At 47.1% G+C, this 15,578-nt stretch overlaps 1 protein-coding gene across 7 annotated transcripts in view; it reads left to right on the top strand.

Moving 5' to 3' along the window:
* The window catches only part of ROBO4 (roundabout guidance receptor 4), a 105,780-nt gene that overhangs the window by 53,954 nt on the left and 36,248 nt on the right, over window positions 1-15,578 (top strand). For all 7 annotated transcript variants that reach the window (XM_028707704.2, XM_077919928.1, XM_028707703.2 and 4 more), the window contains exons 15-16: window positions 2,760-2,876; window positions 12,952-13,096. In XM_028707704.2, the coding sequence (XP_028563537.2) occupies window positions 2,760-2,876; window positions 12,952-13,096 (262 nt within the window). The remainder of the gene's footprint in view (window positions 1-2,759; window positions 2,877-12,951; window positions 13,097-15,578) is intronic.

Here is a 15,578-nt window from a genome sequence, read left to right on the forward strand (position 1 = left end):
GAAACCGTTCTTAAACCGAGGCATGCTTTCCCTAATGAGGCCTCCCGCCACCAGTGCCCTTCCACCGTTCGGATTCCATTCTTAGTTCGAGGTAAAGTTTGCAAACCGGGACACAACTTCCGGTTTTGCGGAGTTTGTAAGCCGAATTGTTCATAAACAGGGCTGTTCTTAAACCAAGGTACCACTGTATTGCCATAGAACAGATCTTCCCAATCTGCGCCCCCCCCCCGAAGTTTTGGATTCCAGCTCCCATTATCTCCAGCCAGCATGGCCAATGGTCAAGGATGTTGGGAGTAGGAATCCAATGACCTCTGGAGGACCACAGATTCCCCATCCCTGGCTAGAGAGACCAAACGTCAGAATAAGGCAGTTTCCAATGTCCTGAGTCTTGAGATAAGGTATTTGTCCACCTCTAAATGTCATACAGATTCCTGGGGGTGGGGTAACAGCCTTAGCTCAGCCCCTCCTCTGCATGATGCCAGCATCTCCCTGCCCTCCCTCCAGGGAGGCTGAGGTTCTCAGGAGGCCCTAATTGAATCATCTGCAAAGTTCAGGTACAAATTGAATGCCGTGACTTTCGCGGAATCTAATAGAAAACCTAATTTGCTTGCTGAAGCTGCTAATTGCCGGGAGTGATGCAGAGACGGTGGCCTTCTCTGCTGAGGACGAGGCGGGTGGGGTTGCTGGGAAACAAGCCTGGTAGCTCTGAGGGGTACCCCCATCTCTCGGTATCTGTGTGGTCCTCCACAACTTTGGCCTTTGCATTCAAATCAGGCCTTGTGCCTCCAGAACCAATTATGGAAAAACCTCTCTAGTTCCCTGGAAGGTTTTAATGTGTACTTTAAAGGCCCCTTTCTCCTACATCACTGTTCCATCAACTTGCCTCCTCTCTAGCCTCCTTTTTTCTCCACTGCTACCTTCAGCATAGGGATGTGGGTGGCGCTGTGGGTTAAACCACAGAGCCTAGGACTTGCCGATCAGAAGGTCGGCGGTTCGAATCCCCGTTGCTCGGTCCCAGCTCCTTCCAACCTAGCAGTTCGAAAGCACCTCAAAGTGCAAGTAGATAAATAGGTACCGCTCCAGCGGGAAGGTAAACGGCGTTTCCGTGCGCTGCTCTGGTTTGCCAGAAGTGGCTTAGTCATGCTGGCCACATGACCCGGAAGCTGTACGCCGGCTCCCTCGGCCAATAAAGTGAGATGAGCACCGCAACCCCAGAGTTGGCCACGACTAGACCTAATGATCAGGGGTCCCTTTACCTTTACCTTCAGTATGCTGTGGCATCCCTGGGCCACCTCAGGCAGCAGAGGTGGGGGGGGCAGGGCACAGCAGAGGAGTCATTGTCGTCAGTGGCAACATCAGGGAGGCACTAGGGTGGAGGACCAGTGGCAGCCAGAAAAAGCATTTTCACTTTTGCCGCCAGCAGCAAAATGTCCTGGGCTGGCCCTGCCGTCTGTTCCTACATCCTCTGTTACAAAAATGGGGAACCTTTGGCCCTCCAGATGTCATGGGACTCCAATTCCCATCAGCCCCAGCCAGTATGGCCAATGGTCATGGTAGATGATGGGAGTTGTAGACCTACATCGTTTGGAAAGGCCACAGGCTCCCCATCCCTTCTCTATTAGATAGGTTTTCCGAGATAAAGAGCTGTAATAAGAGATAGCAGGGGCCTCAAAAGTGCCTGTCATCAGGTAGCTCCTGGGCAGGCGACTGGCAGTTATTATTTCATACCTACGGGACCGCCTCTCTTGTTATCTCCCACCTTACGATCTTCAAACAAAAACATCTTGGAGGTCTCGGGCCACAGGGAGGTTAGGCTGGCCTCAACCAGAGCCAGGGCTTTTTCGTCCGTAGCCCCGATCTTGTAGAACGCTCTGTCACAAGAGACTAGGGCCCTGCGGGACTTGACATCTTTCCGTAGGGCCTGCAAGACAGAGCTGTTCCACCAAGCCTTTGGCCAGGCACAGCCTGACCCCCTCCTTTGGCAATCCTCACAGAACTCTAGCCCAATGGTTGCCATTAATTTGATTTGAACTGATTTTAGAATGAAATGATTTTAGAATGTTGTAATATTTTACTGCTGTTAGCCACTCTGAGCCCGGCTTCAGCTGGGGAGGGCGGGATATAAATCAATTATTATTATTATTTCTAAATTTGTTTCTATACATATTAAATTGGCATGTGCCAATTTTATGCAAACACATATCGTCTTTTTTTGTAATAAGCAGTTTTTTTCTGGAGGGTAAAAGTGTGACACTTACTGTAGCAACTTCAAGGTACCTGCACCTACCTTCCTTCCTTCCTTCCTTCCTTCCTTCCTTCCTTCCTTCCTTCCTTCCTTCCTTCCTTCCTTTTTTAAAAGCATTGGTAATAAGTTAAAAAACACACACCACACTTCTGAAACCGCCTTAAGTCTTCAGTAAAAATGCAGTTTCTTCCACACACAAAGATCTCCCAACCATCAGCCCCCACCGATAAATCATCAACCAGTCATTTTGATCCATTAACATGCAATCTTCCTAGTGAAAGATGGTTGTCCAGTCATTGCAACAATACAAATGCTCTAACAAAAGGATTGAAAGAAAATGTTGGATGGGAAATACTACAGGCTCAGTTGCCTAAAACAATTTCAAAAACCTGAAAGTGGCACTTCTTATCGAGAAAGAAGACTATATAGCGTGTCACAATTATCTCCTTTGTTAGTTGAAATGAGAATCAAGGCTGATCTGACTTGCACATGTCAATGTCTTTATCTCTTCCAGAGCTACAACAAGCACACAGCACTCCCACGCAGCCATCTAGCTTTTCGGCAGACTGGAGCAGCCAGGGCAGCCAGACAAGCTCTCGTATCAGCTCTGGGAAGCACCGGAGAACTCATGGTAGGAGAAGCAGAAAGGGGCAAAACAGAGCATCAGGAAGAAACTCAAATACAGGCAATGTGCTTAGAAACCTAGGGTTGGATCCAGACTAACAGTGCATGCTCACTTAGTGAGTTCAGTGGGACCAGCTCAGGCTGCTACCCTTCCTTCCTTCTTTCATTTTCATACAAAAAGTTCTTTCTTTTTTATTATTGAATTACGTTGCACACACAAACAATTAGAATAAAACTTACAGTTGTCAAACAGATTAAGTAAATAAAATAATAATAAGGGAAAAGTAAAATTATAATATAGAAGAAAAAAGAATGGAGAAGTATAAAAGAGGGAAAAAAGGAGAAAAAAGAATGTGTGTGTGTGTGTGTGTGTGTGTGTGTGTGCGCGCGCATATATATATATATATATATGGGACGTGGGTGGCGCTGTGGGTTAAACCACAGAGCCTAGGACTTGCCAATCAGATGGTCGGCGGTTTGAATCCCCGCGACGGGGTGAGCTCCTGTTCCTCAGTCCCTGCTCCTGCCAACCTAGCAGTTCAAAAGCACGTCAAAGTGCAAGTAGATAAATAGGTACCGCTCCAGCGGGAAGGTAAACGGCGTTTCCGTGCGCTGCTCTGGTTCGCCAGAAGCGTATATATATATAATATAATATAATATAACAGTAAATCACTCATGGTTAGACTAATATTTTACAAACAGATTCTTAAATTAAAACACAGAGAACTACATTCAAAGCTATCTACAAAACAACAAATAAAGACTTCCGCCAATACCACAACAGTTCATTGTTCTTAGTAAAGATACTTTCCTGTATTTCCATTGGTTCTCCATCTTCGTATCAGGACACTATTGCTTTTGCAGTGTTATTCTAGGCACAACTAGATCTTAGGTGCTGAACCTTGATTCATCAGGTCATTGTTTAAATGATCTCATTCTTTCTTAACTATTGTATTACATTTGTGTCTTAATACATCTGTTAGCTTTGCGAGTTCCAAGTACTCGGTCAGCTTGCATAACCATTCTTCTTTGGTGGGTAAATAATTTTCTTTCCGATATTTAGCCACCAAGACCCTTGCCGCTGATGTCGCATAAAGGAAGAATCTTACTTTATCTTTAGAGATATTGACTGTCATGATTCCCAAAAGCAATGCTTCCGTTTTTTTGCAGAATGTGATTTTCAATAACTTTTTTATTTCCTTGTAAGTCATATCCCAGAATTTTTTTTATCTCTGGGCACGACCACCACATGTGATAAAAAGTTCCTATTTGGTTTTTACACCTCCAACAATTATTGTTGTGAGATTTATTTATTTTAGCCAACTTAACAGAGGTTAGATACCACCTGTATTTCATTTTCACGAAATTTTCCCTTATTAAGTAGCAGGCCGTAAATTTTAAGGTTTTTGTCCAGAGCTCTTTCCATTTCTCCAATTCAATCATACAGGTCTTGGTCCCATTTTCTCATAACATCTTTAATTTCCTCATTCCTCAACTTCCAGTTTATCAACAGCTTATACATTTATAAATAGAACCATGTTCAATATGGCTTACGACAAAGAAAACATGGAGACATCTCAACATCAACCGCTGCATGAACCATTTCTTAATAACATAATGAAATGACAACATAATAGCAAATATAACAATGTATAAAGAAACAACTTTTCAGTTCTATAAATATAACAAGATTATAATAACAACTTTGCACTTCCTGGTAGTAGCAAAAATAACAAGGGAGCTTAGCAGGTTTCCCTTGGTCCTAGAAAACCTTCCATAGTGTTGCTGACAGTCGCTCTTCTGAAGCAGCTTCTTAAAAGGCTTTCAAAGGCAGGGGGTGAGGTAGCTGAAAAAACACCTCCCATAATGCACCTATCACTTTGGGAACAGTTGCATAGAAAGTAGATCAGAATCTACTGGCAGATCCCAGGGTGATTTGCTGTAGATTGGCAATGGCTTCTAACTCCCTTAACAATAGTAACAACAAAATGACTTTTCCGGCCTAAATTGGGCTGTTGAAGAAAGCTAAAATCAGTAGTGAAAGGACTGTAAGCTCAGTTCGGTTCTGGAGCTGAAAGACAAATTCCTAGGCTCAGAATGTGCTCAGAAGCACCGACTTCCTTAATTCTAACAGGATGCCTTCTGTCCTTGGTTCTGGTTGATAGATCTCGGGGTTATAGTAGATCCGACACACTTGAAATCTGTCCACCTGACCTCGAGATGTAGTTCTGTCAAAAATATGGGGAAGTTATTTATAAAACAGATGTATTTTAAAAACATAGTTTTGAGTTTGGAAAAGCCCCTGGTTTTTAAGGATGTAGTTTTTAAGGATGCAGTCCTGAAAGGTGGAACACAAGGTCAGTCTTGCTCCAGTTCAAAGCTCCCGTTTCCTGAAAGCTGTCCATGATAAGTGTGCTTGGACGGGTTAATCTACATCAATTTCTGTGGAACTGATCCCATGAGTGGGTGTAATGGAAATGAACACTGTGGAAGACCTGGAGGAGGCGGGGAATCTCAGGCCCAGCTCAGGGGTAGGGTATATGTGCCCCTCTAGGGCTTTCTGGGGTGCAGGTGGCGCTGTGGGTTAAACCACAGAGCCTAGGGCTTGCCGTTCAGAAGGTTGGTGGTTTGAATCCCCGCAACAGGGTGAGCTCCCATTGCTCGGTCCCTGCTCCTGCCAACCTAGCAGTTCAAAAGCACATCAAAGTGCAAGTAGATAAATAGGTACCGCTCCAGCGGGAAGGTGAATGGCATTTCCGTGCGCTGCTCTGGTTCGACAGAAGTGGCTTAGTCATGCTGGCCACATGACCCAGAAACTGTACGCCGGCTCCCTCGGCCAATAAAGCGAGATGAGCGCCGCAACCCCAGAGTCGGCCACGACTGGACCTAATGGTCAGGGGTCCCTTTACCTTTAGGGCTTTCTATCTGGTCCTTGAAATTCCTTCCTGGCCATATCCCTCAGCGGTTCCTACTTCACATCATGGGGTTTTTTTTGCCAGCTGGAATGTGTCCATGAACTTTTGCTTCTCTGGTTGGAGGATAGTGTGTATGTGACTGTAGAAACTAGCCTAATGTACAAAGATAGGCGTACACATATAGTTTTGCCTCTCGCATGTCACCCTCAAAAGATTGCCCAGAAGAATCCTGCTGGATTAAACCAAAGGTCCACCATCATCCTGTTTCTCACAGCAGCCACCCGTATGTCTCTGAGAAGCCTTCTCCCACTCCTGTTGCCCAGGAGCTGAAATTCAGAGGCATGGTGCCCACGACCCGTAGCCATTGATAAAACACATTCTCCCTGAATTTCCATTTCTCCCCTTAAAGCCACCATCACACCTTGCAGAGGGGAATTTCCTACTTTAACTATGCACTGAGAAATCCCTCGTGACCATAAGGCTCTCTCTGGCAGAGGTGGGCAATACCATGGACGTCCCTGTTTAAGCCTCTGGTTCAGATTGTATAGCATCTCTCTTAACATCCCAGGAGAGGGCAGCAGAGCTTCGTGTTAGCTCTGGAGTTATGGAGCTTTTCTTTGGAGAACGGTTGATTGCTAATGCTTTTGCATTCTGGTGCCCAGCTCTCATTTCGGAAAGCCTGAGGTCTCCTTGTGCTTTGGCCTCTAGTACCTTGCACCCTTTATAACATGATGCTCATATTCTGCCATCCTGGGACCTTGGGGCAGGCTAATTTCAAAGGGCACTGCTCCAGTTCTGAACACATGCGTCATTGCATGATCCTGGTTGCTTGTGTCAATGGGAGATTTTCCTTTAATGCTAATAGTGTGTGTTTGTGTGTGATTTTTAATAGCACTGTGGCTTGGAAGGAAATTATTAAGCCTCTCCTCCCTTATGAATGAAAAGGACCATCACTGCCCCATGCCTGCTATGATGCAATTAGCACTGCATTTAGCACTGCGCTGCACCCTGGGGGAGGGGGCATTCAAAAGAGGGGTGTTCCATATGTTCCATGCACTGCTATTTTTCTAGAAAATAAGGTGCTGGAACTCCCCATGAACATGTCCCTTATAATTCTCTTATAATGGCAATGGCGCCCACCTGAGACGTGCCGGAACTGAGTTCCAGCTTCGAAAAAGTCCTGGCCCATGGACCCAGACCTGACTGGCGGTCTGATAGGGACCTGGGTCTGCTAGGAACCAACATGTACAGGGAGGGCCACAACCCAGTGGCAGAGCTTCTGCCTTGCATTCTGAAGTCCCTTGGTCCAATCCTGAGCATCTTCAGGTAGGGCTGGGAACATTCCCTGTCTGAAACCCTGGACAGCCACTTATTATACTGAGCAAGATGGGCTAATACTCTGACTTGCTATGAAGGCAGCTCCCCATGTTCCTAACCCTTTAAAAAGCCTTGTTGCACCAGGGATGTGGGTGGTGCTGTGGTTTAAACCACAGAGCCTAGGACTTGCCGATCAGAAGGTCGGCGGTTCGAATCCCCAGGGTGAGCTCCCGTTGCTCAGTCCCTGCTCCTGCCAATCTAGCAGTTCGGAAGCACGACAAAGTGCAAGTAGATAAATAGGTACCACTCCGGCGGGAAGGTAAACGGCGTTTCCATGTGCTGCTCTGGTTCATGGCTTAGTCATGCTGGCCACATGACCCGAAGCTGTACCCTCGGCCAATAAAGCGAGATGAGCACTGCAACCCCAGAGTCGGCCACGACTGGACCTAATGGGCAGGGGTCCCTTTACCATTTGGGCACCAGTCCCTGCCTTCATCTATTCCTCCCTCGCCCCCTGCCATGGTGCCATCTGCTGGGCCAGCTCCATGCGCCAAGCATGTATGAGGAGCTCTGAGCCACAGTTTCTCTCTCCTTTGATCCTCGCTGAACAGCGGCATTGAAATTGTTTAAATAAATAAAGTCAGGACTGGGAAGCATGAGGGACTGAGCTTGTACACATCGCCTAGCAATTGCCCGCACCTCCTTAGGGGATGCCTGCCCCGTTCCAAGATGTTTGGCTTTCGAGGGCTCCCAGAGCTAGAGATAAGACTATTAGTCTGAGCCTGAACTGTGTGTTTATGGCCGGCTCTGGTGGTAAATCTCTGCTCTCTCCCGGATGTGCGCCTGAGCTTTGCTTGCATTGTTTTTATTAAGGGAGCCTCGTTGCCAGATGAGCCTCCAGCCGGCAAGCTGGCTCTCGAGGACAGAGACTTCTTCTTTGAAGCCCCTTTCAGAAGCTTAATGAGGCAGCGGGACTGCCGAGGACGCCTCTCCTCGCAAACTGTGCGCTCGGCCTCCACCACACCCTCTCCCTGGTGCCCCATGCCCATAAATCCTTCTCAGTTATTCATGAGGCAGGGTCTGCAAGCAAGAGGCTATGTGGGTAAATTGGACATTGTGGAGGGGGGACAAGAGAGGAACTGGAGGGTTTCTGTCAAAGTATGGATTACGACAAGGGATTTTTTGTTGCATGAACAGCTGCCTGGCCTGGAAGCCATTATTATTATTATTATTATTATTATTATTATTATTATTATTATTATTATTATTATTTCACTTGTATACCACCCTCTATCAAAAGATCCCAGGGCGGTGTACAACATTAAAAATACATTACAGGACATCAATGATAAAAACCATAATAATAAAAGCATGATAAAAAGCATACTGGCAGCCTAATACTAAAATAATCACTACAAGCCAGCCAGATGGGCGGGGTATAAATACTAAAATAATAATAATAATAATTATTATTATTAGCAGTCCTCTCCCCCACACTTTCACAGACCATAGATTATTTCATAGCCATAGGCCTGGGTAAACAGGAATGCCTCAGGGAAGGGCATTCCACAATTGAGGAGCCACCACAGAAAAGGCCTCTTCTCTTGTTGCCGCCCTCTCTGGGATGGGGGACATAGAGAAGGGCCTCACATGACAAGCGCAGGATCCTGGTCGGTTCATATGGGGAGAGGCGATCCTGGAGGTCCTGAACTGTGTAAGGCCAGCTTATATCTTCAACTCAGGCCCTGCTGCACTATACATTCAAAGCAGTACCATACCACTTTAAACAGTAGTGGGTTCCCACCCAAAGGATACTGGGTACTGTAGTTTGATATAGGTACCCATAGTTGTTTGGAAGACCCCTGTTCCACTCAGAGAGCTACAGTTGCCATAGTGGTTTAACAGTCAATCAGTCTTCCTTGGGATCTAGGAACGTGGGTTGCGCTGTGGTATAAACTACTGAGCCTCTTGGGCTTGCTGATCGGAAGGTCGGTGGTTCGAATCCCCATGACGGGTTGAGTTCCCGTTGCTCTGTCCCAGCTTCTGCCAACCTAGCAGTTTGAAAGCATACCAGCACAAGTAGATCAATAGGTACCGCCGCAGCAGGAAGGTAAACAGCATTTCCGTGCGCTTCGGCTTCCGTCACAGTGCTTTGTTGCGCCAGAAGCGGTTTAGTCATGCTGGCCACATGACCCAGAAAGCTGTTTGCACACAAACGCCGACTCCCTCGGCCTGAAAGCAAGATGAGCGCCGCAACCCCAGAGTCACCTTTGACTGGAGTAAACCGTCCAGGGGTCCTTTACCCCCCTTTTTTTAACCTTACCTGGGAAACCCTGGGAATTGTAGTTGTGTAAGAGGAATAGGGGTCTCCTAGCAACTGTCAGCCCCCTTAAGAAACCACAGTTCCCAGGATTCATGGGGGGAGGAGTGGCTTGACTATTTAAAGTGGTAAGGTACTGTTTTAAATGTATGTGTAGTTGGGGACCCTAGAATCTGCAAGTGATGAAGCCTCTCGTGGATTATACCAGTTTTCATGTTGCAGGTGGGAGCTTGATTGTTTTGAAGATTCCTCTCTAAGTGGTGGCGGGCGGGCAGAGATGTCCCCGTGGGGGAAGTATATGATTCATGCAATTTTCCCCAAGCCCATCTCCCCACTGGACTCTACAATCACTGGCCGCAGCATCACCAAATGTTACAGTCCAGGGAGAACCGAAATATAATAAGATGCCAAAAGTTAGTTCTCTGATTGCTAGCAGCATAGAGTTCATACATGCCACTTAAAGTCTGATTTTAAAAGCTTGCCTTCTGCTGTTGGTGAGCAAGTGTGAAAGACAAGAATGTGGTTTTAAATGTGTTTCTTTTCAGTGTTCAGATCGCTTAATGGCATGGGGCTATTTCAATTACATTTCAACCTTCTTGGGTTTTTTTGTGTTTTTTTGTGGTGGTAGTGGGGAGGTTTAGTCACCTGTAAACTAATTTGTTCTGATGTGCATTTTTCGGCTCCTGCTGTTGTTCTTCCCCATAGAGTTGTACAGATTTGGAAATAGCTTTTTCACAGTTTAATTTGAGCTCAGTGGTAGGGCCCTTGCTTTGCCTGCAAAAGGTCCCAAGCTTAATCTATGGGATCGATCTGCCAGTTGGGGTAAAAAATAGTTGCATTTGAAGCTAGTGCTAGTCATTGTTGACAATGCAGAGGGAGATGGACAAATCGTCTGAATAGAGTTGGCCCTACCATTAGGCAGAGTGAGCCAATCTCCTCTGGTGGCAGATTCTGGGGTGAAGCATTCCCCTCTATTGGAGGACGGAGCTGTTTGTGCCACACTGATTGACCTGCACCCCGTAAACTAGCCTGCTGCCCTTGGGTGCCACAGAGGATGCCATCCTAGTACAAGTAACAGTTAACATCTGTTTGAGTTCCATATATGGAACAGGTGGCACCATCTTGTCCATTTGCATCAGGCAGCAAAATGTCTTGAACCAGCTCTGGACATGATTCAATATAAGGAGGCTTCCTATGTTCTTGTCCAGCTTGAGAAGTGGTGGGAAAACCTCATCAGTTTAACCAGGGCTCGGCAAGGTTTACCTCGCCTGGGCTGGTTCACTCCAGCGGAGATCTCTCTGTGTGCTGGACTGCGCATGCGCATGTGCATGAGCGTGCGTGCCTGTGATTTCTGGCATCTGCATCTATGCAGACGTGATTTCCAGCATCTGCATCTGCACAGACATGATTTCCAGCGCCACAGAAGGGAGACCCCGTGCTGCGCTGGTTTAGTGCTGGTTTAGTGCAGCACACTGGGACTCACTGAGTGGGCAGCTTGGTTTGGTGGTGGCTCGTGGGCCGGTTAAACGACGCCCGTGGACTAGTTGTGGCTCATGGGCCTTAGGTTGCTGACCCCTGACTTTAACCCATGCAGTTTTCCTTTGCCATTCAGCACCTCTCCTGTCAGGTTAAATTGACAAGGCTTTCCCTTGACCTTGGGAAGAGCAGATGAGGAGGCAGTGAAGTCAATGATAACGGGTTAAGCCTGAAGGCTTCTTGTGGAATTGCAGGACACTGTGAGTCCGCCTCTGAGGTAGGGGAGAGGCAGGATCTCTTCTGCCCCAAGTGGGGCAGGTGCTGTGGCAATTCAAGGAGGAATAGCACAACTTGTGGCTGGTGGCAACACATTGATCCAAGAAGATTTCTAAACCATAACTAAAGTGTTTAAAATGCACCTGTGCTTGGGGCCTAAAAGGCCATAAGTCATTACATGTGAGATGAGAAGAGCATAATATGAGCTCTGTTGGAGGAGACCAAAGGCCCATCTAGTTCCAGGTGCCCGTGGGAAGCTCATAAGAAGGACCAGACTGCAACAGCACTTTCGCTGTGTGTGATTCCCAGCAACTAGAACCTGATTCCTTTCAGCTAGGTGCTAGGTGCTGTACAGAACGCAAATGTTTATACTTGACACAATATGTCTTGGAGGTGAGGTCAATAATGTGGGAAACTGATGTGATTGAGGAGTGTGTGCGTGCGTGTGTGTGTGTGTGTGTGTGTGAGAGAGAGAGAGAGAGAGAGAGAGAGCAGCAAAAAAATAGTGATGGATAATAAATTGTAGCATGGACTCCTTCTCTCTCTCCTGCCCTCCTCATGCGTCTATGAATAACATTAGCAGAACTCGCAAACAAATGTCGACCTGGACACCCTCTTTGCTGCTGTGACCTGTGGAAAAAAAACAGCGAAATTTGAGGGAACGTTCCTGTTGGTTGTGATAGACGTCGGGTAGCATTATTGCCTTAATCTCCTTTCCACATCCCTGCAGCTCAGGAAACTAAGTGCCTGATCAATTTGTCCATAGAGATCCTGTCAGGCAGTTAATGTTTATCTTGGTCTTTTCCCCCTTTTCCTTTCCCCCTGATGGACACATTAAGTTTTCCCTAATCTGAATTGGATCTGGCTGTCATATGCAAGGCTTGGGGGATGCTGCCTAATGAGACTTTCAAGGAGAACATTATTTCTGGTTTCCTATAAGAGGGCCAATGATGCAATTCTGCTGATGGCCTTGCTTCTGCCAGAGAGAGAGAGAGAGAGATTGCTCTTTTCTTCCCCATATTGGATGCAAGGACTGTAGAGCCTATAATGGCACAATATGGCTCCTAACATGACTTAATGCCAAATGCACACTTCTGCTCAAATTAGGGCTGGGATGGCTCCATTGGTACCCGACCGGGATTCCCCTGCTCTCGTGGGGGCTGGGACCAGCCCCCGCTCACGTGGGGTGGGCGTGAAGCCCGCAACCCCACCTCCTGGGCAGGCCGGAAGTGGCTTTTGCAATAAATCTGGTGGATCTAGATTTATTGCCAGACAAGAACCAGTTCCTAGGCTCAGAGGAATGCAGTTATTTTATTCTAATAGTATGTCTTTTGAGCTTGGTTTAGGTTGGTAAATCTTGAGGTTCTAGTAAAAAGCGAACTAGATCCCAAAAGCCTGAAAACTACCCACCCCTGCCCTAACCCATGAGAACTGCGCTATTTTAAAACATGAAACGAGGAATTGTCATGGTTCATATTAGGTGTGCTGGTGAAATAATAATAATAATAATAATAATAATAATAATAATAATAATAATAATAATAATTTTATTAAATTTGTATACTGTCCTATACAGGTCTCAGGATGGTTCACAAGATATAATCACAATGTGAAAACACAAAAGACACAATCAAAACAAAAACAACCTAATAACCCCCTGGGTGAAACATGATTTTGGCTAATTGAGGAGTCTACCTCCGTGGATCTGAAAACTGTTGTGGGGTTGTGGGCTGAGTCAGAAATGACTAACTGTTTCTTTTCCTTGTGTTCCTCCACAGGGGAGATGAAAAAGGTGCTGAAAACGTACAGCTCCCCAAAGTTCTCAAAATGCAGTGCCTCGCAGAACAGTACCGGTTTGTTGCCTCCTCCTCCTCCTGTCCCTCCGGGTTTTCAAGCTCCCCAAGATCACAGCACCCAGCCAGTGTAAGAGCGGATCTGAAATGCCTTTGTGATTTACCATAGAGTCCCTCCAGTCATGGGGGACGCGGGTGGCGCTGTGGGTAAAAGCCTCAGCACCTAGGGCTTGCCGATCGAAAAGTCAGCGGTTCGAATCCCCGCGGTGGGGTGCGCTCCCATTGCTCGGTCCCAGCGCCTGCCAACCTAGCAGTTCGAAAGCACCCCCGGGTGCAAGTAGATAAGCGGCAAGGTAAATGGCGTTCCGTGTGCTGCGCTGGCTCGCCAGATGCAGCTTTGTCACGCTGGCCACGTGACCCGGAAGTGTCTCCGGACAGCGCTGGCCCCCGGCCTCTTGAGTGAGATGGGCGCACAACCCTAGAGTCTGTCAAGACTGGCCCGTATGGGCAGGGGTACCTTTACCTTTTACCCTCCAGTCATCATTTTCATTTTGCATACATGATTATTTGTGCTTTTGGTGCTCTTGGGGTGGCCGCATGTGATTCTTCTTCTGATACTGTTGGTGCCTGCAAAAGTTTTGAGGAGGCCACACAGCTTTGCTTCCAATCTGTGCATATCCGGTAACTTCTTGACGAAGCCCTGTTTTGTACCACAGATGCTCTGGTTAATATTTTTTGCCTGCCCCTGGCAGCAACAACGTGGCAGCATTGGAGAAGCATAGTAGAACAACCTAAAGCAAAATAAATGCACTGCTAAGGCCCCATCTGCATTATACATTTAGAGCAGTATCATGCCACTTTAAATACTCGTGGCTTCCACCAAGGAATCGTGGGAACTGTAGTCTGTTAAGGATGCTGGGAGTTGTCAGGAGACTGCTGTTCCCCTGATATACAGCCCTGGCTACTTGCATAATGTTTTGTTGGGGTCCAGAACTTGCTATCTGAGATCCTAAGTTCACACAGTGCCATTTGATTTGCTCGCAATCCCATCAGTGCTTTTCTCTTTCTGTAATTGCAGATGCGGGGAGGGAGTTGATATTATCAAGTCCACAGAAAGGAAAGAGGGGACTTTCAATCCTTCCTTCTAGCAGCCCCAATAGAGACCCCCCCTGTGCTGCAATTCCGTCTAGAAAAAAAGACAGAGTTCCCATTGACAGCTATGGGAGCTACCCCCCCCAACCCCCCCTACCTGTAGCATAAGGGGGAGGAGCCTAAACTTCCCATCTTGTGCACTAGGGTCCTGATAAAAAAAGGGTATCTCTACCTGTAACTGAATAAAGAAAAGCCAAAGATATGCTAGCAAGCGATGCAATTAGCATCAAGTACAGTTATGTACAGGTGGCGCTGTGGGTTAAACCACAGAGCCTAGGGCTTGCTGATCAGAGGGTTGGCGGTTTGAATCCCCGCAACAGGGTGAGCTCCCATTGCTCAGTCCCTGCTCCTGCCCACCTAGCAGTTCGAAAGCACATCAAAGTGCAAGTAGATAAATAGGTACCACTCCGGCAGGAAGGTAAACGGCGTTTCCGTGCGCTGCTCTGGTTCTGCTGGCCACATGACCCGGAAGCTGTACACAGGCTCCCTCGGCCAATAAAGCAAGATGAGCACCGCAACCCCAAAGTCATCCGCGACTGGACCTAATGGTCAGGGGTCCTTTTACAGTTATGCCCTGAGCTCACAAGACTGTGACTCACACAACTCGCTGTAGTGATGGAGCCTGGGCAGGCTCTGCCTGGCTCCAGGAATTCCTTCCTGTATCTGTTCACCTTTTGATGGGTAGAGCATTGCAGCTGTATCAAGATCTGCTCCATGCTGACTCATCTTCGAGTACCACCAGGTGCTTCAGATAAATTTCCCAGTCCCCGCCCCCCGGCACCGAGAAGAGAAGCCTACCTGCTTTTGCATACTATCCTCAGGCACTGGTATGATGGATCATCTTTGCTGGTGGTTCTGGTGGGAACGAATTCCAGCCATACTTTCTACCTACTTGGCACTTAAAAAGCTACAAATCATGCTGAGAATTCATGCTTTGCTGGAAGAGAGAGTTTTTCACTTAATAGAGCGGGCCTCTCTGAACAAGTGCCCAGCTATTTAAGTAAATGGACAATTATCATTCCAGGAACGTAAATCAATCCATTAGGGCAATATCAGCTGACTCTGTCCTTTTCGCTGCCCGCTGAATCCCACATTTATGAAGAGAAAACGTTGTCCTTGGATCTGTGCATGAACTAATATCGGTGTCATTCTAAATTTATGGGCAATTACACCATAATTGGCCGCTCTATTGGAAATACATTTGGTTGCAGAGAAGATCGGGGCAGGTTTTGCAGGAGAGAAGAGGCTGCAAATACGTTTCATGCGCTGCCTCATATCACTACTGGCATGTGCCACATGCTCAAGTCGGATAAGTGCTTTTCCTCCTAGTGATGGGAGGACTGTAATGGCAGCCTTCGGACAGAGCTGGGAAACCTTGCCCATTTCCCCATTTCCTGAAACCCTGGAAAGTAACTGCCAGTCAGTGTAGGCAATACTAAGGTTGAGGGACCAATGGTCTG

This window comes from Podarcis muralis, chromosome 15 (genome assembly GCF_964188315.1).
Source record: "Podarcis muralis chromosome 15, rPodMur119.hap1.1, whole genome shotgun sequence".
Lineage (NCBI taxonomy): Eukaryota > Metazoa > Chordata > Lepidosauria > Squamata > Lacertidae > Podarcis > Podarcis muralis.